Source organism: Acinonyx jubatus, chromosome B2 (genome assembly GCF_027475565.1).
Source record: "Acinonyx jubatus isolate Ajub_Pintada_27869175 chromosome B2, VMU_Ajub_asm_v1.0, whole genome shotgun sequence".
NCBI lineage: Eukaryota > Metazoa > Chordata > Mammalia > Carnivora > Felidae > Acinonyx > Acinonyx jubatus.
In genome coordinates, this window is record NC_069385.1 from 75,215,529 (window position 1) to 75,240,853 (window position 25,325).

General features: G+C 35.6%; 1 protein-coding gene across 4 annotated transcripts in view; it reads left to right on the forward strand.

Moving 5' to 3' along the window:
* CEP162 (centrosomal protein 162) overlaps positions 1 to 25,325 on the forward strand; it is a 113,720-nt gene that overhangs the window by 27,944 nt on the left and 60,451 nt on the right. For all 4 annotated transcript variants that reach the window (XM_015066728.3, XM_027057314.2, XM_027057316.2 and 1 more), the window contains 6 exons: positions 176 to 206; positions 7,848 to 7,961; positions 12,229 to 12,420; positions 13,009 to 13,090; positions 17,752 to 18,034; positions 18,916 to 19,177. In XM_015066728.3, the coding sequence (XP_014922214.1) occupies positions 176 to 206; positions 7,848 to 7,961; positions 12,229 to 12,420; positions 13,009 to 13,090; positions 17,752 to 18,034; positions 18,916 to 19,177 (964 nt within the window). The remainder of the gene's footprint in view (positions 1 to 175; positions 207 to 7,847; positions 7,962 to 12,228; positions 12,421 to 13,008; positions 13,091 to 17,751; positions 18,035 to 18,915; positions 19,178 to 25,325) is intronic.

The following is a 25,325-nucleotide window of genomic DNA, read 5'->3' on the forward strand; positions in this document are numbered from 1 at the left end:
CTCTAGTCTTGTAAAATTATTAGTGAATGGGAGTAATAAAAGAAATCTGGAAGGTACATTTCTTTCTCATGATGGAGTAAAACACTGGTTTTCAAATTTTGCTACTATTTGCATTGTGGTCATTTTATATAATTTTGGTTTCAAATAATATGATTATTTTCTTCTTTTAATTTAGGAAGAAGAGAAAACTGGCATGCTGGCTAACGGTAAATATTACATATTCACATATTTTAGATAGCAAAAATTGGTCTATTCAGAATAGTATCAAAATAATTCTGCACAAATTGCTATCTCTCTTTTGTTTTTAAATATCTTTAATGAATTAAAGTCCACAGATTTTCTCAATGATTGGTCCCTTATGCTTGTCTTGAATCCTTCCTGTTATATGTAAGAATATATTATTTTTCTAAACACTAGGAGCAGATGGCATTATGGGTAAATTCTACCAAATATTCAAAGATGAATTCATATCAATTCTTAGAATCTTCCAAAAAAATGGAAGAGGGAATTCTTCCAGACTCATTCTTTGAGGCTAGCATTACCCTGATAACTAAAACCAGACAAAGACACCTCAAAAAAAGAAAACCACAAGAAAGCAATCCCATTTACAATACAATGAAAAAGAATAAAATATTTAGGAATAAACTAACCAAGAAGGTGAAAGAGGTGTACACTTAAAACTATAAAACATTGATGAAAGAAATTAACACAAAAATAAATGAAAAGATACTCTGTGTTCATTAATTAGAAGAATTAATGTTAAAATGTCTTTATTACCTAAAGTGATCTACAGATCCAATGCAATCCATATCAAATTCAAATGGCATTTTTCACAGAAATAGGAAAAATAATCCTAAAATTTACATGGAACCAAAAAAGACCCCAAATAGCCAAAGCGATCTTGAGAAAAAAATAAAGCTGGAGGTATCACACTTCCTGATTTCAAATATATTACAAAGCTACAATAATCAAAATAGTATGGTATTAGCATAAAAAAACCACATAGATCAATGGAATAGTAATCAAAATAGTATGGTATTGACATTTTCAACAGAAAGTCCAGAAATAAATACATGCATATATGGTCAATTAGTTATTGATAGTGGCACAAAGAATACACAGTGAGAAAAGGAATAGTTCTTCAGTAAATAGTGTTTGGAAAGCTGGATAGCCACATGCAAAAGATAAAACTTGACCCTGTCTTACCCCATACACAAAATTGAACTCAATGGATTGAACACTTGAACATAAGACCTAAAACTGTAAAACCCATAGAAGAAAACATGGGGTAAGCTCTTTGATACTGGTCTTGGCAATGGTTTTTTAGATTTCATACCAAAAGCAGAAATAAATGAGGTTGATTGCATCAAACTAAAAAGCTTCTGCACAGCAAGGGAAACCATGAACAATATGAAAAAGCATTCTGTGGAATGGGAGAAAGTATTTGCAAACGACATATCCAATACAGGGTTAATATTCAAAACATACAAGGAACTCATACAAATTAATAGCCAAAAAATGGCCAATAGGCACATAAAAAGATGCTTAACTTCACTAATTATCAGGGAAATGCCATTAAAAACCACAGTGAGGGACACCTGGGTGGATCAGTTGGTTAAGTGTCTGACTTCAGCTCAAGTCATGATCTCATGGTTCGTAAGTTCAAGCCCTGCGTTGGGCTCTGTGCTGACAACTCAGAGCCTGGGGTCTGCTTTGGATTCTGTGTCTGCTTTTCTCTCTGCCCTCCCCTGCTCGCTCTCTGTCTCTCTCTCTCAAAAATAAATGAACATTAAAAAAATTAAAACAAAAAACCACAGATATTACATCATACTTGTCAGGATGACAGTTTTCAAAATGATTAGAGATAACAAATGCTGACTAGGATGTGGAGAAAAGGGAACTCTTATTTGCTGTTGGTGAGAATGTAAACTGGTATAACCACTACAGGAAACAGTATGAAGACTCCTCAGAAAATTAAAAATAGAACTATTACGTGATCCAAAGTCCCACTTCTGGATATATATCCAAAGAAAACAAAATTATTATCTCAAAGAGATATCTATAGTCCCATGTTCTTTGCAGCATTATTTATAATAGCCAAGTATGGAAACAAGCTAAATGTCTGTCAGTGGATGAATGAAAATGTGACACATATATACTAATGAAATGTTGAGTCCTAAAGGAAATTCTGTTATTTGCAACAATATGTATCACTTGGCTATATTAAATAGCAAGACAAAGGTGAATATTGCATGGTATCACTTGTAGATAGAATTTAAAAATAAAAGTTGAACCCAGAAACAGTAGAATGAGGTTGCTAGGAGCTGAGGGGTGGGGAAAATGAGGAGAGATTAATAAAGTATAAACTTTCAGTTATAAGATTAAAAAAAAAAGTCTGAGAAAAAAAAAGTCTGAGAAAAAAAAAGTCTGAGAATCTATATAAGTACAATTGTGATTGTTATATAATTAAAATTTGCTAAGAAAGTAGAACTTAGCTGTTCTCACCAAAAAGGTGATGCATGCCTTAATTAACTCAGTTGTAAGAATCCCTTCACAATTTACATAAATCATCACATTTTCCACATTAAATATATTACAGCTTTGTTTTTCAATTATACCTCAATAAAGCCAAAGAGGGGAATAAAAAGATGGTTAATTAACAATAGAAAGTGTAATTTACAGAGTCTCAACCAGTGGTTATGGTATTAGTTTCAGTTGTACATACAGTGAATGCTGAAGTTCAATGCTTCCATACAACTCATCAAACAAATGCATTCCTTAATCCCTATCAGCTATTTAACCCATCCCCCCAACAAACTGGTAACCATCAGTTTGTTCTCTATAGTTAAGGGTCTGTTTCTTGGTTTGCCTCCCTCTCTCTTCCCCGCCCCCCCTCCTTTGTTCATTTGTTTCTTAAATTCCACATAGGAGTGAAATCATACGGTATCTGTCCTTCTCGGACTTATCTCGCTTAGCATAATACTCTCTTATCATTTGCAACGACATGGGTGGAGCAATGTATAAAAAAATTAATTTGACTGGCTTTATTGCAATATTTGCTTTATTGCAGTGGTCTGGAATTGAACCTGCAGTATCTCTGAGTTATGCCTGTATATGATATTAAAAAACTAGATGTAGATAGTTACGTACAGAAGAATGAAATTAGGCTCTTATCTCACCCCACATACAAAAGTCAACTCAAGATGGGTCAAAGGCTTAAATATAAAACCTGAGACTGTAAAATAACTAGAAGACATGAGAAAAAAGCTTCTTGGCATTGCGCTAGGGAATATTTTTTTAGATATGACCCCCAAAACACAACCAACAAAAGGGAAAATAGACAAATGAGATTGCATCAGGATAAAATGCTGTCTGGCAAAGGAAATAATCAGGTGAAAAGGCAACCTATGGAATGGAAGAAGGTATTTATAAACCATATTTCTGATAAGGAGTTGATACCCAAAATATGTAAGGAGCTCATGCAACTCAATATCAAAAAACCAGAGAACCCAATTAAAAGTGAGCAAAGGACCTGAATAGAAGTCTTCAAAAGAAGACATACTAATGGCCAACAAACACATGAAAAGATGCTTAACTTCACTAATCATCAGGGAAGTGCAAATCCAATTAGATATCCCCTCCTACCTGTCAGATTGGCTGTTTATTAAAAAGACAGAAAATAACATGTTTGCGAGGATTTGGAGAGAATGGAATTTTTGTATGCTATTGATGGAATATAAATGGGTGCAGCTACTATGGGAAATAGTATGGTGGTTCCAGAAAAAAATTTAAGATGGAACTACCTTATGACTTAGTAATCCCACTTCAGGGTATATATTTTAAAGAGATATCTGTACTCCCATGTTCACTGCACCGTCACTTACAATAGCCAAGGTATGGATACAACCTAAATGCCATTGACAGATGACCAATAATATGATAGTACACTGTGGAGGACATACTGCTAAGTGAAATAAGCTGGATGCAGAAAGACAAATACTGCACTGTTCTGTGAAAGGGAGGTATATGCAAATCAAGCTTCAAAGGCCAAAAGAGTCCTAAGACCAAAGGAAAAGGCTGACAAGTCCAGCTTGACAAGAAATGGTTTATTAGGGAAACTTAGAGGGAGAAGCCTGTTTGTGCACCACAAGATGAGTAGATCTCCACAACCCTCCTCCCTTAGGACCTGCTTTTATAGCCCTCGAGGCTGGGAGTACATGCTGAGGGATGACTCAAAGGGAAAATGTTTAAGAATACGTATGGATCAGCTTTGGTTTTCTTTTTCAACATTACTTTGACTATTCAGGGTCTTTTGTGGTTCCATACAAATTTTAGGATTGTTTGTTCTAGTTCTGTGAAGAATGCTGGTGTTTTTGTTTTGTTTTGTTTTGTTTTTTATAGGGATTGCATTAAATATGTAGATTGCTTTGGGTGCTATTGAATTTTAACAATATTCTTCCAATCCATGAGCATGGAATGTTTTTCATTTCTTTATGTCTTCAATTTCTTTCACAACCTTTGTATAGATTTCAGTGTATAGATCTTTTCACCTCTTTGTTTAGGTTTATTCCTAGATATTTTTTGGATTTTTGTGCAATTGTAAATAGGATTGATTCCTTGATTTCTCTTTATGCAGCTTCATTATTGTTGTATAGAAATGCAACTGATTTCTGTACATTTATTTTATATTGTGTGACTTTGCTGAATTCATGGATCAGCACTAGCAATTTTTTGGTGGAGTCTCTTGGGTTTTCCACAATTCCAGACTTCAAGCTGTATTACAAAGTGTAATCGAAACAGTATGGTACTGGCACAAAAACAGACACATAGATCAGTGGAACTGCATAGAGAACCCAGAAATGGACCCACAAATCTATGGCCAACTAATCCTTGATGAAGTAGGAAAGGATATCCAATGGAAAAAAACCAGTCTCTTCAGCAAATGGTGTTGGGAAAACTGGACAGAGACATGCAAAAGAATGAACCTGGACCACTTTCTTATACCATACACAAAAATAAACTCAAAATGGATGAAAGACATAAACATAAGACAGGAAGCCATCAAAATCCTAGAGGAGAAAACAGGGAGCAACCTCTTTGAGCTGCATCAACTTCTTACTTGACATGTCTCCAGTGGCAAGGGAAACAAAAGCAAAAATGAACTATTGGGACCTCATCAAGTTAAAAAGCTTCTGCACTGCAAAGGAAACAATCAACAAAACTAAAAGGCATGGAAGAATATATTTACAAATGACATATTAGATAAAGGGTTAGTTTGCAAAATCTATAAAGAACTTATCAAACTCAACACCCAAAAAACAATCCAGTGAAGAAATGGGCAAAAGACATGAATAGACACTTTTCCAAAGAAGACATCCAAGGGCTAACAGACACATGAAAAAAAATGCCCAACGTCACTCATCATGAGGGAAATACCAAATCAAAACCACAATGAGCTACCACCTCACACCTGTAAGAATAGCTAAAATTAACAACTCAGGCAACAACAGATGTTGGCAAGGATATGGAGAAAGGGGGGAACTCTTTTGCACTGCTGGTGCAATTGCAAACTGGTACAGCCACTCTAAAAAACAGTATGGAGGTTCCTCAAAAAATTAAAAACAGAACTACCTTACAACCCAGCAATTGCCCTATTAGGTATTTATCCAAAGGTTACAAAAATGCTGATTTGAAAGGGCACACACCCCCAATATTTATAGCAGCACTATTGACAATAGCCAAAGTATGGAAAGAACCCAAATGTCCATCAACTGATGAATGGATAAAGAAGATATTGTGTGTGTGTGTGTGTGTGTGTGTGTGTGTACACATACACACAATGGAATATTACTTGGTGGTGAAGAAGAATGAAATCTTGCCATTTGCCACAATGTGGATGGAATAAAGTATATTATGCTAAGTGAAGAGAGTCAGAGAAAGACAAATATATGATTTCCTCATATGTGGAACTTAAGAAACAAAACAATGAACATAGGAAAAGGAAAGCAAACATAAGATAAAAACGGAGAAGGAAACAAAACCATAAGAGACTCTAAAATACAGAAACTAATGGTTGCTGGTGGGGTGTTGGGTGGGGGAATGGGCTAAATGGGCAATAGGCATTAAGGAGGGTACTTTTGGGGATGGCACTGGGTGTTGTATGTAAGTGATGAACCACTAAATTCATTCCTGAAATCATTAAAAAAATTAATAAAAATAAAAACTACAAAAGCTCACTCAAAAGAAATAAATAGGACATGTGTAGGAATGGATGAGTATGAAATTCCCAAATCCTCTCCTCTGAAACAGTAATAAGGATATTGGCTAAAACTCAACATTTGGGGGGTCCCTGGGTGGCTCAGTTAAGCTTTTGACTCTTGATTTTGACTCCAATGATGATCTCACCATTTGTGAGATCAACCCTGTGTCAGGCTCCAAGCTGACAGCAAAGAGCCTACTTGGGGTTCTGTCTTCTCTCTCTCTCTGCCTGCTCCCCCTGCTCATGAGTGCTCACTCTCTCTAAATAAATAAACAAACAAACAAACATTAAAAAAAAAATTGGTGTGGGTCATAGTCCTATCTCCAGGGCAGATCAAGGACACTATGCCCCAAGAGTGTTCTTAAGGATGTGGTTAAGGAAAAGGAGAGAATGTTGATGTTGGAAGGCAGCTGTGCTCAAGAACGTTTCAGGTCACAGAAAAGTTATCATGGCAGATGTGTCATGTTAGTCTTGTTCACACATGCATGATCTCATTTATATGTGGAATCTAGGGGCGCCTGGGTGGCTCAGTCAGTTTAGCGGCCAACCGGCTCGGGTCATGATCTCACAGTTCGTGGGTTCAAGCCCCAGGTCAGGCTCTGTGCTGACAGCTCAGAGCCTGGAGCCTGCTTCAGATTCTGTGTCTCCCTCTCTGTCTGCCTCTGCCCCTGCCCTGCTCATGCTCGCGCGCTCTCTCTCTCTCTCTCTCTCTCTCTCAAAAATAAACATTAAAAAAAACTTTATATATGGAATCTAAAAATGTTACACTTGTAGAAATGAGAGTAGAATGATGGTTACCAGGAGCTAGGGGAGGGGGATATGGGAAGATGTTAGTTAAGGAGTACAAAGTTTCAGTTTTACAAGAGAAGTAAAGTTTTGGAGATCTAATGTACAACAGCATGATTATACTTAAAACTTGAAATTTGATAAGAGGGGAAATCTGAATTGTTGTCACCATACGCACACACAAAAGGTAACTATATAAGATAATGGATATATTAATTAACTTGATTGTGGTCATTATTTCAGTGTATACATATACAGTGTATACATATGTCAAAACATCAAATTTACACATGAAATATATACAATTTTTTTAGTTTATTTATTTATTTTGAGAGGGAGCGAGCCCACACAAGTGAGAGAGGGAAAGAGAGAGAATCTCTGTCAGCACAGAGCCCATCACGGGGCTTGAACTCAGGAGCCATGAGATCATGCCCTGAGCCATAGTCGGATGCTTAACCAACTGAAGTCACTCAGGCACCCCAAATATATACAATTTTTAACTGTCAACTCTATCTCAATTTTTAACTGTCAACTATATCTCAACTATATCTCAAAAAGGGGTGGGGAGAATACCTTTTTGTTATTTTTCACGGGCCCTTTGCATCCCACGCATAAATGTACATTAGATTTGTATATAAGTATAGTTATGTGTGTTAATGTGATCATACTTATTACAGATATATGATTATATACTCTTTACATGTAAATATCTTTGTTTTTATACAGCTTGCATATGATTAAAATACTAAATTGAAGGAACTGTACAATTCCTCTAATTTTTTTTTTTTTTATATTGTTCTAGTGGTACTGCTTGATTCCTTAGACTCTGTTGCAGAGGTCAACCTTGATGAACAGGACAGAGCAACTAAGCCAAAGTCCCTGCCAGAAATGACTGATAATGAAATGACAGGAACAGGTAAAAGTGAAAAACTGTTCTCTAAATACGTAGGAGTTTATGACTAAATGACTTTATTTCTAGATAAGGAAATATAGTATATAATAATATATGTAATAGCTATATCAACAATAAAAATTTAAATCCCACATTTTTTACCATATTTAACAACCTAAGTAATCTGAATTTGATAATGGTGACACTTAATGCTACTAGGCCAAGTAAAGTCTGTTTTTAATAAAAACTTATTAATAAATGGATGAAAGCTGTTGATACAAAGTGTAATACTATAGGTAATATTAAATAATTTTCTCTGCCCCTCTAGAGTATTCTGTTAAATTTGGAACATGTAGGAGAAATGAGATTTTGGTCTTACTTTGCTTTTCCATTGTTTCCTCTGTGCAGGAGAAAGTTAAATCACATTCCAAAATTCTAATGTACATTGAACCATGCCTTTTCAAACTTGTAAAGCGGTGGAATCCTTACCTGCAAATGAAATATCATGTACTATTCTCTGTGTAGATAAAAATGGTGTTATATCAGTATAAATTTAAATGTTTACATTTATAATATTTATTTATAAAGTTAGTGAGAACAGTAATGGTATTTTGAGTTTTTTAAAATCATAAGTTTCAGATATTTGTTATATTCTTTTTTTAAAGTTTATTTATTTTGAGAGAGAGAGAGAAAGAGCGTGAGTGGGAGAGGGGGAGAGAGAGAATCGCAAACAGACACTGCACTGTCTGCACAGAGCCCATCACAGGGCTCAAACTCACGAGTGGTGACATCATGACCTGAGCCGAAATCAAGAGTCAGACGCTCAACTGGCTGAGCCACCTATGCACCTCAGATATTTGTTACATTCTTTTTTTGTTGTAGTTCTTGTATTATCATCAGACTTCTGATATGTTTGTATATTTTATGTTTGTTGTATAATGTAAAAAAAATCTTGGTTTACTGCATAAATGTCGCAAATGAGAACTTTTTAATCATCTTGCTTTGAAAGTCTCAGTTGACCAGTATGGTCAATTAAACCAATCCAGATACTTGGAACAGAAGAGCAATAGAAATGATAAATCACTAGTGAACTCTAAACATCTGCTTGCATTTTATTTTTATTTTATTTTATTTTTTATTTCTTCTTTTTTATTGGAGTATAATATACCCATAGAAAAGTTCATGTATCATAATAGTGCCACCTGATGAATTTTCATAGCATGAATACACCCATGTAACCAGTAACCAGATCAAAAAACAGAGGACAGAGTCCACTCAAGGTCTTATTTGTAGTTACTGCCGTTCCAAAAGTCACCACTATCTTGTTTCATCCACTTCCATTTAAAAATATAAGTATGAAAGTAAAAAAATTACAACAAAATCATGTTACTCATTTGCTTGTTATTACCCAGTTGAATATTCACCATAATGAAAGCATGTGCTGAGCACATGTTCTTCAGTCTTACTGTTTAAGTAGATGTCACATATGTGTTGTGATAGTCAACCTTACATGCAGTTTTCAGTAAGTTGATCTGAATTCTATAACTCTTACATTTTTAAAAAAATATTTATTTTTGAGAGAGAAAGAGGGAGTGAGGGAGGGGCAGAAGGAGGGAGAGGACAGAGGATCTGAAGCAGGCTCTGTGCTGACAGCAAGAGATCCCTATGCGGGGCTCAAACTCATGAACCTTGAGATCACGACCTCAGGCAAAGTCGGACACTTAACCATCTGAGCCACCCAGGTGCCCCCGGCATGAATTCTTTTAAAAAGACCAATATAGAATTAAAGCTTTTCTAATCAATGATACGTTATAGGAAATTCATATATATACAGAATGGTCAGAGGAACTGCATTCTAAGATGTACATGAAAACAAAGCAGGAGGCCAAAGTTATCACTCTGATGGTTTTCAAAATATTCCATAAATGGCACATTGGAATGTGCAGATTAATTTCTATTTTTATGTGTTAAAGAACAATTTAAAATGAAATTTCAATCAAACATCTGTAGAATCCATGATTTTCTCTGAGAAACTATGATTTTGTAAAACATGGTATGAAAACCACTGCTGTAGGTTATAAACAATTTTTTTTAAGGTATTGCTGAATGTAAAAACTCTAGTAAGATGATTCAAGCAGTTTTATAAAGGTGTAGTTTTCTGGTCTTATTTCTTAAATGTTCTTGACTCAGAAATAATTTGTTATTACTGGAGGATATATGATCTTATTGTCATATAGCCTTAGATTTGTATTTCCAGCCTTGCCAGTTATCAGCTGTGTGACACTGGGCAATTAATGCTTCTAAGCCTGTTTCCTCTTCTTTAAAATGAGACCTTGTGTTGGTCAACTGAGGGAATGTGTAGTGCCTAGTATATTGTTAAGATTCAACAAACAGTAGCAACTATATGGTTCTCATCACTGTTATTTATATCAACCCTTATTAATGGTAGAAATCATAATAAAAAACCTGAAGGCATATAGTATAAATAGTTATTAGTTGTGGGGTATTGAGTTTACCTACTATTTCAAAAATACACTTGAAAATCTTCAAATCAGCATCTGAACTTGAGTTAAGAACTGAAAAATGAGAAGGTTGTTTTGTTTTTTACCACTTTCTTCTAGAATTAAGAAACCTCAGTTTAGTTGATACATTCTCAAAGATCATCTTTTTAAAAAGGTATTACTTTTGAAATTCTTTGTGCTTTATTGTTTTAGAAAGGTTGGTAACTGTGAAAATGGGGGCCAGATCCAGCTTTTTGCTTATTTTCATTTGTCTCATGGGCAGGTACCCTTTTGTGCGATGACTGCATGACAGGAGCAGTCCCAGGATGACAGTATTACTTCATGACTAGATCCTTGTCTCTGCACCAGAGGATTTGACATTTGTCAACTTCCTAAAGTAGAAAAATTAGGGAGCTTTTAACTTGTAATAATATATAAAAGAACTACATAAAGTCCTTTCTTTGTAAGGTAAAAAGCAGAGAAGTCAGCCCTTTGCTGATGAAGCTACATCTATTTTATTTTTAAGCACTATTTGATTAATCATGAGTATCAGCAGAAGAGGAGACTACTCACCCTTTTTCTCTTCTTTTTCCCCACTCTTCTATGACTCTTTTATCCTTTTCTCTAATTTTGAAAATTAGAGCATTGGTAGTAAAAGGTACAAAATGAGTAATAAAAATACTTATAAAATTTTAGATCATTATTGTCATATTGTCTTAAAATTCTTTTTTCCAGAATTTATTTATCAATTGGTAGGAGGAGGAGAAGGTTAATAGGGAAGGAAGAGTGAACGAAGACATCAGGTTTTCTATTTTGGATGACTGGGTGAATAGTGATACCATTCCCAAAATACTGATAGTAGAACAAGTTTTGTTGGGGAATACAATTAATTCAGTTGGGAATATGCTAGATTTGATTTACTTATAGAACAGTGTAAATATCTGTTAGAAGGTTTAATATTCAAAAAAGAGGTAAGGACAAAAGACATAGATTTGGGTGTCACAAGCATATGGGTAATAGTTGAGCCAAGGGTCTTGGATAAAATTAGCCAGCTCAAAAAAAAAAAAAATGAGAGGTTTAAAAAAGAGGGCTAAAGATGGGACCCTGAGATGAACCATTTACCAGAAAGCACAAAGAGGTAGCCATCAGAGTGCTGGGAAGCACAGGAAGAAGAGGCTATACAAAAGAAGCAGTTTCCAGGAAAGCACAGTGTCAGACGTCTCACAGGGTTGGAGAAATTGAAGATGGCTAGATGTGACTATTAGAAAATTACTTTTGATTATAACAGCTTTAGCAGGATATTGGAACACATACTGGATTGCAGAGTTAGAGGAGTGAATTTCAGTTAAAGAAATGCAGACTGTAGGATACTTGGTGGCACTGGGAAGCAGAGAGAGAGTGCAAAAGTGAGAGAGAATGGTAATGGTAAGGGAAGACACAATTCTTGAACGATTTTGTCAGTTAGGAAATTTAGGGATAGTTGTATCCAACGTAATGGGGTTGATTAAGGGTAGTAGGAAGAGAAGGCAGTAACCAGTGGAATCAGAGTTCACAATTATCATGTCAGGACACATCTTACCTTGCTGAAGAGTTATTGAGCGTTTTACGTTTTCATACTGGTAGGCTATAGCTACGTATTACCAATGTTTGTATTTCACTCTTGTGTTTATAATGTTGCTGTTGTCCTACAACCTTGTTCACCATTCCTAACACACTAACGGATGCTATTAGTGGTTTATGTTTCTCACGTATTTGTGTGATTATACTGGAGATTACATTTATTTCAACAGGTGTTTCTTATGGACAAAGCAATAGTGACATTGAAGCTCTACATCAGGCTTATTGTCAGGTAGCCCAGTCTTTGGGAGATACAGATGAACAAAGGATTGAGAGTAATGCATTGGAAAATATCAAGAGCTCAGTGAAAGATTATCCTCAAGAAAATGAAGAGTCCTCTAAAAATATCTCTACTACAGAATCTGGTAAAAGTTCATTTGAGACCCTCTCTGAAGAGTTTCTCTTGTGGTATAATTTAAATAGTTTGCTATAGTGATTGTTTCTCAATCTCTGAATTTAATTTAAAAGGTTTGCTAAAATGAAATTTGGGAATCAGTAGTTTAACTATAAAGTTAGAGCTGAACACAAGATAAAATTTCACTTCCTCTTTCAGTATGCCTTGACCAAATCAGAAAATCACCTAAAAAATTGCACATTTTTTATGCTTTTCCTTATGCATATACTAAAGTAATTTTTTAAATAGAGAATAGTATTTGAGGATCAACTAAATAATATATTTAACAAATGTGTGTGCATGTATGGACATACCCATACGCGTATATTTGATATTGATGTAGATGGATACATCAAATATATAGATATATATATTTCAAATATAAAAATCAAAGGAGATTTTCTTGGTACAAGTAAGTTTATAGTGGGAAACTGGGTTTACTGTATATATCATTTTGTTAGTTCTGTTGGTCAGAAAAAAATGTAATCTTAGTGGGATTAGACATTAAGCAATTCACATAATTTCGGGGGTCGCTATTTTAACTTTTTTTCCCTCTTAGATCTGCCCACGGTAGAGGAGTTGATGAAACCTATCCGAATAGATTCTTTTGGTGTCAGTGGTTTTGATTTACAACCTGTCAGGTATGAGATTTTTTGGAGTGGATTATACAGATTGTTTATTTGCTTATTGTTTTACTACTGGAAACTTTTAGAATCATTTGTTCTGCATGCTCATTCCTAGTGAATGATTTAACGAGTAGCTTATATGAATCTACCTTTGAGTCACTGCTCTCCTTATTAGTAGTTCTTACTCAGTTTATCAAAATTCTTCTAGTGCTAAAATTAAAAAATACTTTAAAAATAGATGCCACTAAAAAAACGTTTGCTGCCATCAAGTATTCTGAAGGCTTTTTTACTGAAAACTAAAATCCTTTCAGCTTTAAATAGCTCAGGGCAGTTGATTTGAATTCTATTCTGTATGAGTCATAGATTTGCTTATTTATAAACCAGTTAGCTTTGTACTTAGTCACAGACCAGCCATCGTTTTTCAGGGTAAGATTTTTGGTCACAGGAGCAGTCGGCTTCATGAAAATGCACCAGCGCCAGTACATCTTAATGGAAGCTTGTGGGACCTTCCTGTCATTCTCCAGCACAGAGTAGCACGTTACAGTAACCTTGCATTTGTGTCACATCTATTAGAGTGTCACATCCATCATTTCATGTGATCCTCATAACAAATAGGTCAGGCATCTTTATTCGCATCATTCAGGTGTTGGAACTGAGGTAAATCAGTTTAGTAGTGGAGCTCTCACAAGAACCAGGTCATGAAGATGATGGTGGTGGCAGTGGTGGTGATGATAATAATGATAACAGCTGACGTTTTTATCACACGCTTACTGTGTGTGCAAAGTTCTTTACATCTTTGCATTTTAGATTTCTTTTAATCTTACAGCAACTCTATGAGTTATATTTTATTATTATCCCCATTGCATAGATAAGGAAACTGAGGCTTAAAGAAGTTAAATAAATTGCCCAAGATCGTATGGTTATGTAGGGGTGCCTGGGTGGCTTTGTTGGTTAAGTGTCTGACTCTTGATTTCAGCTCAGGTCATGATCTTCTGGTTTGCGAGAAGTTGGGCTCTGCACTGAGAGCATGAAGCCTGTTTGGGATTCTCTCTCTCCCTCTGTCTCTGCCCCTCACTCAATCACATGCGTGCTCGCTCTCTCTCTCTCTCTCTCTCTCTCTCTCTGCCTCTCTCTCTCAAAATAAATAAACTTGAAAGAAAAACAAAGATCATGTGGTTATAACCAGGAAACACAAGAAATCTTTGTGTGTTTTAACAACTTACATTGTCAGATCTCTGATCTCCATGAAATATTTCTGTGAAAAGCCTGTCATCCATTCCTGTATTTATTTGTTCATTTGTGTTTTCAGCAGACACAGTTTGAGCCCTTCCTTGTACTACATCCTCATCATGTAAATCCACTTGTAGTGATTTCTCATCCTGTTTCTGCGTTTGTGCTAGTTGAGAGAAAGTGACACAATGAAGCTTACACTAAAACCCATCTACTTGAATGCTTAGTATTTTCCCACTGATCTGCAGCACTAGATAGTATTTTTTAAAGGGCAGACTATTCTCCCTTACTGCTGTTTGGGACTGTGTTGGTGTTAATGAAGAGATTTTTTTACACATCTTGTGTGTTTGCTGGCATAGGTGGAATCATTTTACTACTGTAAATTCTAAATATAATTTTTTTCATTTTTGTTTAAAAGCTAAAAACAAGTATACTTACATTAAAGCCATAACAATAATTACCAAAATGTCAGTGGTATAAACTAGTACACATATCTGAAACCTCTTTAGTAAACTGTAAATAATCTCAGCTGATATAGCAAATAAGTCCTTAAAATTTTAGTAGCTAAACCTCATCGAAAATGTATTTTTTGCTCGTGTCATAATCCCATGTGTGTCAGTGGGGTTGGAGTAGGACTCTACTCCACATAGTCATTTAGGGACCCAGGCTACTTTGTCATTAACACATGGTTTTAAGGTTGTCATGGCCTCATTCAACCAGTTGATAAAGAAAAAAGATAATTTAGCACAATTCTTTTTAGCTGCCTCAACAGAGAAATATTACATCACTTCATATTCTACTGGTAATAACCAGCACATCTAGCAAATTGGGTCCAAGAGGGCTGGGAAATATGATCTGCTTGTGTGCTCAGAGAAGTAAATGAGTTTATTAGGCATCTAATTAGTCTCTACGAGAATCTGCCCTTTTAGTAGCCAAATATCCATTTTACTCACCTTCATACAAAGACCCACTATCCCCTCCCCAAAGCAAATAGCCCAAAGTCTCATACAGGACCCTGTCCATCTAAAAGGCCAGGATTTTCAGGTGGAGCATAGTCTTCTCCATCAGGTTTGAATGCAGCTCTTCAGTGTCTACTAATCTGTGAATTAAAAGCACAAGTTCTGTACTTGATCCAATATATGATGGCGAAACTGCAACAAATACTCCCATTCAGAAGGGAAATATATGAGGAAAATACAGCAATCAGTAATGCAACCTTGAAGTCCACTGGAAACGCCTTGTAAGGATATTTACACCCTTGGCCACAACTGAAGTCGGTTTTGCAGGGAGGCTGTGCCCATCCTGGAGGATGCATTCCTTTTTTAGTCCACCTCCTACCACCAGGTGGTTTTAGGTCTCCCAAACAAATCTCTGGCTTTTTTTTTTTTTTTAATGTATGGTTGTAGTTTCTTTATTATTATAGTTTGTTCAAAAAGTTTAGTGGGTGGTGAGGGGTGGGGCGCCTGGGTGGCTCAGTCGGTTAAGTGTCTGACTTTAGCTCAGGTCATGATCTCACAGTTTGAGTTAGAGCCCTGAATCGGGCTCTGTGCTGACAGCTTAGAACCTGGAGCCTACTTCAGATTCTGCCTCCCTCTCTGTACCCCTTCCCTGCTCATGCTCTCTCTCTCTCTCTCTCTCTCTCTCTCTCTCTCTCAAAAATAAACATTAAAAAAAAGTCTTAAAAAATAAATTTAGTAGAGCTTCTGATCTATTTGGTTCCAGTCAGTCCCTCGTGCCAGTAACTACACTTAATTTTCTAGACAGAGGCTTTAAATCTGCTTTAAGTCTTTGCTTTTTTTGCCCCCCTTTTTTTCCTGTCAATTCAGTCGCAGCTGTTTGGATATTATTGGGAACAATAACCTTAAGTGAAGATGACCCCTTTAATATGATCTTTGTCAAAGGACTGAGTAACTCTTTTCAACTGAGAAGTCTCATGAAATCCTGCATTTTTCAATGCCAAATCTTACTCTTTTGAGTCTATGCTCTTTACAAAGTGAATCTATGAGGCCCTTAATTTCTCGACTCTCTCTGTTCCCTTTTATTTTTTCTTACAAACTGGCCCTTTTTAAATCTGAGCTCATGTCTTTCTTATAATATCTAGTCAAACGTAGCCAACAGTAGCTAGCGCTTAGAAATTCTCCTGCTATTTTTCTTAGTATCCCAGACTCAGTAGCTATGTGATCTGTCTTAGAAACTATTGTAGGTAACAGTTTGGCAAATGTTTTGTCAGTGTAAAACATGGGTTGCCACTTCTCCAGCTTTTAGCATAAGTTTCCTTGCCACCCCAAACCCAGCCATTAAGCCAATGACACATATCTTAGGTTCTTGTCACCATAGCGCTCACGTTCTAAAGGCAAGAACTAGTAAGCGGCCCCAGGTAGATGCAGGATGGCAAGGAAACATAATTTAGTTAGTATGCAGGAAGAACAGGAAACAGTTTTGATAACTTCTAGCCAGATTCTGCTACCATGAAGAAGGAAAGAACTATTATATTTTCTGATGATTCCAACTACTTTAGAAAATTCTCACAATTACTGAGAAACCGATCTATCTCATATGAAAATAGTAGCCTCTTAAACTTTATTTTATAAATGACATTATCTTATAAATTATAAAATTAAATGACCTAATAGACCATGATTATGTAGTTTGAAAATAACAATATCCCTATTTTTGGAGCCCCTATAATATACTGATATTTAACCACATTTAGAAAATGTCCTTAAGGGATATTTTCTCTATTTTAAAAATTGAATGGTCTGAAATGTTGCATTGTATTTAATTATTTTAAACCAAAGAAATGATTTTTCTCTAAATACTAGTGATTTTCATGTTTTACTTAAAAATTTTTCCTATACTGTGATGAAATTTATGCTTTTTAATATTTATGTTCTATTTCTCACTGACATAAATTATGATTACTTCTTTAGTTTCTTGTAAAAATGTGTAAAATCTTTTTCCTGCCTCAAATACATGTTGACTTTATAAGGTATTATGGATAAATTATATATTACACAAAGGTCATTTAGAGATTCATTTTTTATTTTTTCTTACACTAAAACCATCTCAGTCTTGTTTTGTTTGGCTTTCCTTTGAAGTAGGTCTCAGAGTTATCCATGTAATTCTTTATATTATACTGCATTAAAATTACATTATCTGAAATTTAAAACAGTTAAATGACACTATGTGAGCATACTCTGTCAGCCAGAATTACAAATAATGTATTTAACATTCAGGACATAATTTGAATAGTTATAAATATCAAATGTATTTAATATTATGTATAAATAACATTATACATATTAAAATATAAATCTTATATTTTGTGTGTGTGTATATGTGATATATATAGTGTGTGTATATGTATATATGTGTGTGTGTGTGTGTGTGTATAAAACTGGTATTTGAGGAGTCACCTAAGGTTCATGCTCTGTTTTGTTTTATAGCTATAAGAAACTGGCTGGTAGTAAAGAAACTGAATTTGTTAGCCCTATACCCCTTAAGAGGAACCCAAATATTATATCTCAAGAACCACAAAATGTAAACCAACTTTTTGACAAAAATGAAGAGAATGTGGTTTTACAAAAGACAACAAATAAAGATAGAGAAAATAGCTGTCTAGGAGTAAATGCTACGGAAGAACATGTAGATAAAATGTACCTTGATATTTTGAGGAAAAAAATATCTGTTGGTCCTCCATTATTGCCTCCGGATGACAAAGTAAATAAAGTAAGTGTTTATAATCTAAGTTGATTAGACATGTTGAGAAATGAAGTTATGTAAATACTATTGATAAGTAGGTACTTCTTAAGCTGGTGGGACTGATTACATACTAATCTCCACATAGATCCTGGATATTTGTGAGCAGTATTTATTACAACATCCTATAATCCCCAAATTGTAAAATACCACTATCTAGCATTCACTTTCTTTTGGAAGCCATTATTTACATTCTTCCTTTGTTTTTAGTAAGCATAGTCTAGAATTTGAGTAGCATAAGAAAATAAAGTTTATTCATCATTCTAATGCTTTTTATTTAATCTATCCAGTAGTGTGTATTTTACAAAAGTAGATAAGTTGTCATTTACAAAAATGCTATCAGCAGCTGTTGAGAAAGTTATATTTTACTGCTCCATTTTCTTCTGTTCTTGATCTATTCTGATTTATAGTTTCTTTGATCTTGGTATTGTAGTTTTATGGTTTTGAGTTATATGTTTACCATAAACCATCTGAAGTTTTTTGTGGAATAAGGCAGGGTATTAATAAATTTTTATCTTGAGAATTATAGGGAAAAAAGATAAAATTTTATGTTATTTCAAAATGTATTCTTCTCTGCTTTCCTCCATCTTAATTCTAGTAATTACACGTCTTGCTTTCTGGCAAGCTTATTTTGTTTTATTCTTTTGCTTTGTTTTACTCCTGACTTTGAAGATGTGCTTCAAAATATTAAAATTCTGATGAGTGAGACTTTGAGAATTCTAATATGTAGTGGTTTGTCTTCTACAAACTATTATCTAGTAATCACTATGGTTTGCCATCTGTTAAATCTCCATTCACAGCTGTAGTTGAAGTTAATTTATATATCCTAAAGAGTTTCTACTTGCGTGCAGACTTTTAGATCTCAACTCAGTTCTGGCGAAGAAGGGGCTATAACTGGTAAACATGAACCACACAAGAAGGCCAGAAGTGCACCTCCTGTACTTAAAAGAAAACCCCAGAGTGGATTATATGCATCAGTTAGGAGCTCAGGCTATGGCAAACCCAGTTCACCATTCAAATCTTTTTCTACTCTTGAAAAGAAAACTTCAAAGGACATTATGAAAAGTAAAACTGTGAGACCCATTCCTACTTCAAATCAAGCTAGGAAAAAAGGTAATCATATGCTCTTTTCATATTATAGTTCTGTGCATATAGTGTATTATTTTATGGTCCTTGTTCTCTACGTTTCCTATTTATTTCTCTCCTTCTGTGAACTTTTCTTCTTATAAAAAAAAATTAATATTCAGATAGTATATTCCATTCTGAAAGATTCATTAGATTTTGGCTTTCCAGAATGACACTTGTGAAGTATGGGAAATGAATAGACGATAGGAGAGTCAAACTTAACCTCATCTGGTTGACTTTGGAATATCCGTTGTTTACCAGAGAAGACCTACAAATTCAGAATGCAAATGGCAAGCTACAAATGAAGGTTGATATAGAGATTATTTGGATATTAGTTTCATATAGGCTGAGATAGGCAGGATGTTTTATATATCACATAATGCGTATTTTTATATATTGCAGTGCCTCTGTTATTTCCTAATGCAGTTCATTTACATTGACAGTAGGAAAGGGTAATTTTCAATTTAGAAGTCTATGCAGCTATTAAAAGAAACAGAAGTGTTCATATCAAACCAACATTTCTGCTGCCTTTAAACTCCACTGAGGGGGGCACCTGGGTAGCTCAGTCGATTGAGCGTCTGACTTTGGCCCAGGTCATGATCTCACAGCTAGTGAGTTCGAGCCCCACATCAGGCTCTGTGCTGACAGCTCAGAGCCTGGAGCCTGCTTTGGATTCTGTGTCTCCCTCTCTCTCTGCCCCAACCCACTCGCATTCTGTCTCTCTCAAAAACAAATAAAAATTAAAAAAATAAAGAAAGAAAAAAAACTCCAGTGAGGAAGGGGGAGCAATGGAGCCAGAAGCATTTCATCCTTTCCTTTATGATTAAATGTAATAGGTGACCAGTTTCATCATTGTTATATGGTGATAGTTGTCATGAGGAGAATTGTCCTCACTGGAAAATTCATTTCTAGCTTAAAATGTCTTTCCTTGCTTTTCCCTAAGACTGTTAATTCCAGGACCACTTTGACTGTGTTTTAAATTCTTGAGGCATTAAATAGACTCTCTCCTGCCTTTGTATTTGTATGCCTTTGTATGTATTTGCTGCAGCAGCCTGTGCATCTCAGATGGAAAAGAAGGCCTGGGCTGATTTATGTGAGAGTAAAGGAGAAAACAGCAGCAGGAAGTAGTTATTCTGGACAGACAGGAATATGATTCTGTAGGATTAATGCAAGCATCCTTTCCTCCTGTTCTTAACCTGTGGACCTCCAGTTCCTTTCCCTACAAGGTCTTTTGTATTCTCTTATTTTCCTGTGGAACACCAACTTGTGACGTTGTCATCTACTTGTCACTAATTAACCATTCATTGGAACTAGTGCTTAATATTAAAAAAATAAACACTTGGGACATTTTTCAAATTTTAGTATGATCAAGAGAAGAATGAAAATTTTTCATTGATGTTTAGGAGTATTCATGCTAATTTTGTTTTTAGTATTATTTATTCTATTATATTTATTTTAGATAAATTAATCCCCAACATTTTTGAAGTTTATTTTATCCAGATTCATTCATTTCACAAATGTTTTTGGAGCACCTGCTTTGGCCCAGGCACTATTAGGCCCTTGGGCTACCTCAGTGAGGGGCTACCTCACTTCCCCTCCCCCATCTTTGTGGAACTTTCATCTGATAAGGAGAGACATTTAACAGTAACCATAATAAATAAGTAAATGATGTTACATGCTAAGGAAAAGTAAAAAGTAGAGGAAGTGTCAGTGGTGGAGTGCAGCAGGTCACAGCTTTAAATAGGATAGAGTAGGCCTCATTGAGAAGGAGCCACTGAACAAAGACTTGTAGGAGATAAGAGTATTGGCCATGTGGATACCTGGGGAATCATATTCCAGAAAGGTGAAATAACCATGCAGAAGTCTTAAAGTAGAAAAGAATATCTGGCATGTTTAAGGAACAGCATAGAAGCTTGTATCATGAGGGCAGAGTGAGTAAAGAGGGTAGTAGGAGATGAGATCAGAGAATCAAAAGTGCTGGAATGTATCAGTTTTTCTAGGGCATTTTAAAGACTTAGATTTTACGCTGAGTAAACAGGTGAGCCGCTGAAAAGCTTTGACATGGGAGTAACCTCATCTGACCTCTTTAGACAGATTTCTCTGGCAATTGTGTTAAAGATCATATACATATAAATACATTCACATAGCATACGGGGCATGGGAAGAAGGACAGAAACCAGTGAGATGGTGATTTTAGGAATCTAGGCTAGAAGTGATGGGGCTCAAACCAGAGTGGTGGCAGTGGAGGTAATGAGAAGTGGTTGACTAAGGATATATTTAGAAGGTAGAACCAAAGGGCCACCTGGGTGGCTCAGTTGGTTAAGCGTCCGACTTCAGCTCAGGTCATGATCTCATGGCTCATGGGTTCGAGCCCCACATCGAGCTCTGTGCTGACAGCTCAGAGCCTGGAGTCTGCTTCAGATTCTGTGTCTCCCTCTCTCTCTGCTCCTCCTCCGCTCATGTTCTGTCTCTCAAAAATAAATAAACATTAAAAAAAAGTAAAAAAAAAAAAAAAAAGAAAAAAAGAAGGTAGAACCAAAAATCTAAAAGATTGGTTTGGGGTTGTGAAAGAGGATTTCTGAATGATGCCAAAATTTTTGGCTTGAGTAGCTGGAAAAATAGAGTCACTGTCCAGCTGGGATGGAGAAGGCTTTGGTAGAGTAGATTTGGGGGTGGAAGGAAGATCAAGAGTATAGTTGATGAGGTGATAATTTTGAAATGATCGTTCTATATGCAAGTGGAGACAACAAGGAGCCAATTAGATTGAAAAGTCTAGACTATAAGAGGGAGGTGTGGACAGCAGATATGACTTGGGAGTTATTATTAAAACTAATATAGGTAGTTTTTAAAACATAAGACTGACAAAGATTATCAAGAGAGTAAGCATAGCTAGAGAAAAAAGCAAACCAAGGCCTAAGGAGTAACCTACAAAGAGAATAGAGTGAGATTGGAGGAAACCTGAATATGTGGGATCCTGAAAGCTAACTGAAGAAAGGAGAATTTATTTCTCTATCAGTTGCTGCTGAGAGATAAAGGAAAGTGGAAACTGGGCACCAACCCTTGGGTTTAGCAAGGAGGAGGTCATCAGTAAACTGGACAGTTTCCATGGATATGTGGCTGTAAAATGCAAGTTGAATGAGAATAGGAGGGATTAGGAGAAATGGAATTGGGTACTTAATTTATAGACCACCCTGGAGCACAGCATGTAGCTGGCATGGGAGGTGGAGTCAAGAAAAGCTTTTTGTTGTGCTTTTTTTTTTTAAGTGGCTGAAATAATAGTATGTCTAATAGTATGTTTATGCTTTTTGGAAAGATTGAGTAATTTATGGTAGAGGGGAAGAATTGCTACAATAATGTCCTTGAGTAGAGGAGCTATAAGCAAATCTACTGTTCAGTGGAAGGGTTGGCTCTAGATAGAGGCATGGACAGTTTATCTGTGGAAACAGATGGGAAGAGAGAAATGTAGGTACAGATACTGGTGGGTAGGTAGAAATGGTGAAAGAATATGGATGATTTCTTCTGATTGCTTCCATTTTCTCTAAGAAATAAAACATAATATCATTAGCTGGCATTGAGGATGGGGTAGGAGTGTTGGAGGAGAGAAGAGAAGATGGGAAATAGCCATCCTGAAGGACTAGAGTGCCAGCAGCAGAGTTCTCTTGTAGTTAGTGATTATGCATTTAAGTTGAATCAGGCAGCATGTTTGTGTGTGTGAGTGTGCGTGTCCACATTTTGCTGCGTGACTACAGGTGTTGGATAAGTGTATAGTTGGATTTATCAAGAAGAGTGGTTTCTGCCAAATGAGTGCAGTGTATGGAGAGAGGAGTAAGAAGGGAGCTTAATGGTGTATGTGGAATTCAGGTTGAGTAAGGAAGGAAGAAAGGAAATCGAGGGGTGTAGTACAGTATGAAACAGGTAGGATCAACTGACTGTGAGTCCTTGAGTAGAGGAGCTGTCATGGAATCTAGTAATTGGTCAAGGGATTGTTGGAATCCAGGTACCAGAGGGCATGAAGTGGAAGATAGGAGTGATAGTAAATGCCTAAGACTGAGATCAGGAGTGATTATGTTACTGGTAATAGAAAAGGTCTAGACTGTACCAATGGAAGCAAATAGCTGAGGTGGAGAAGTGGAGTATAATGACCCAAAAGCCAGGGTTTGAAAGGATCACCTATGAGTGTATTGAAATTACTAAGCATGGGGGTGCCTGGGTGGCTCAGTTGGTTGAGCATCCGACTTCGGCTCAGGTCATGATCTCACGGTTTGTGAGTTTGAGCCCCGTGTCGGGCTCTGTGCTGACAGCTCGGAGCCTGAAGCCTGCTGAGGATTCTGTGTCTCCCTCTCTCTCTGCTCATCCCTTACTAGGACTCTGTCTGTCTCTAAAATATAGAAATAAAAAAAATAAAAAGTTTAAAAAAAATTAAAAAAAAATTACTAAGAATGAAGACAGAAGTAATGTCACAGTTGATGGAAAAGAAATGAGGGGCATGCTTTAGAGGTTGATAGATGAAGACAACAATATTTTTATGAGTATTTTTTCCTGTTTTAAAATTTTATAGTCTTTGTGACTATCAAAATAGAAGTAAAACACTAAAATTTATATTAGAGTACAATGATAAACCATGACTGTCCATTTTTAAACTGTTTTTCATTAGACCATTAAGTGTAATATCTTTTTTATCTCTTTTTCTTGTAAAATTCCCTCAGAGAAATTTTACTTTTATTCAGAAGAATTTTAATTCTTTTGGATGGTTGTTACTTGTCACAGGTTGGGCTTTCCAACAAGCAGACTCCGAGATAGATATTAGTGTACAGAAAATGCATTTTCTAACTGAGCTTAGAATCAATATTGGTTAAGATGAAAAATAAGCCAGCTGCTGGGGCTTACTCAGAATTTCTCTTTTTCACGTAAAATGAAGTCAGGGATAGGCCGTTCAGAGCTAGTGCCACTGTGCAAGGAACAGATCCCTTTTCTTTTCTGCTGCAGAATACTTTATATGTGACTTTTGTCTTCATTGTCATAAGATGGCTATTCAGCCTCCATGCCCTGTCAGGAGGAAAGGTGAAAGGTAAAAGGTTCATGCCAGTTAAATCAACTTCTTTTTTTTTTTTTCTTTCTTTTTTTTTTTTTTTTAATCAACTTCTTAATCAGGAAAATAGTGTCTTTTCTGAAAGCCCCAGGTAAGGAACTTTTGGTTTCATCTTATTAGCCTGAATTTTGATCTTGTGGTCACCCCCAGTTACTTGGAGTCCAGGGAGATGAGTATTTTCAACTGGCTACATTGCTGCTTGGGCAAAATTAATAAGGAAGTTTCTAATTAATAGGGAGGAAGAGGAGATTGGCAATTAGCAGTGCCTGCTATGTGGTTGTTATCCTTTTTATTTTAAATTAATTTTCTTTGGCTGTTAATCTATGTTTTTATTTTTAGACTAATAAGTTTCTTGTTACAAAAGGAATAGTTGCTCATTTTTTAAATTCAAAAATACATAAAAGTAAAGCAATTGCTTAGCAAGAAACAACTAGTGTCACACTGGGTTAGCATCATTTCATGCTTGTCATGTGTATACATGTGAAGCATCATTTCATGCTTCTCATGTGTATATTTGTATCATGTATACATATAGAAGGAAGCGTAGATGGGTGGATGGAAGGAGAGAGGCAGACATAGCTAAATGGACAAAACATTTTATAAGAACAGGATCACTCTTCATAAGTTCTTTTTAAATAAAATATTAAATTTAGTTTTTCTTAAATCTGTAAGAAGAAAATGAAACTTCATCCTAGGAAATAGATCTCAAAACATCCCTTTAAGAAAATAAATTTTGAAAACTACTCAAATGTTGCCAAAATCATGCTGTTTTTAACTACATTTTCAATTTTATGCATTATCAGTTTCCCCTTCTATGAAATATAAGATAGTAAAACTCTTACATCTCCCACTCACATGCCTTTTACTCATTTTTGTTGATTTCATTTTTACTTGTCCAAAATGTATTTAGTCTCTCCTGCAACCCCCTCAGCTTTGGAATTTAGATCTTGGTTCTGGTTATTAAAGAGATGGAATGCTTTTCACAAGTCCCTTAGCCATAGCTTCTTCATTCTGGAATTATGATGATTGGTTTCTTATTTGACTAAA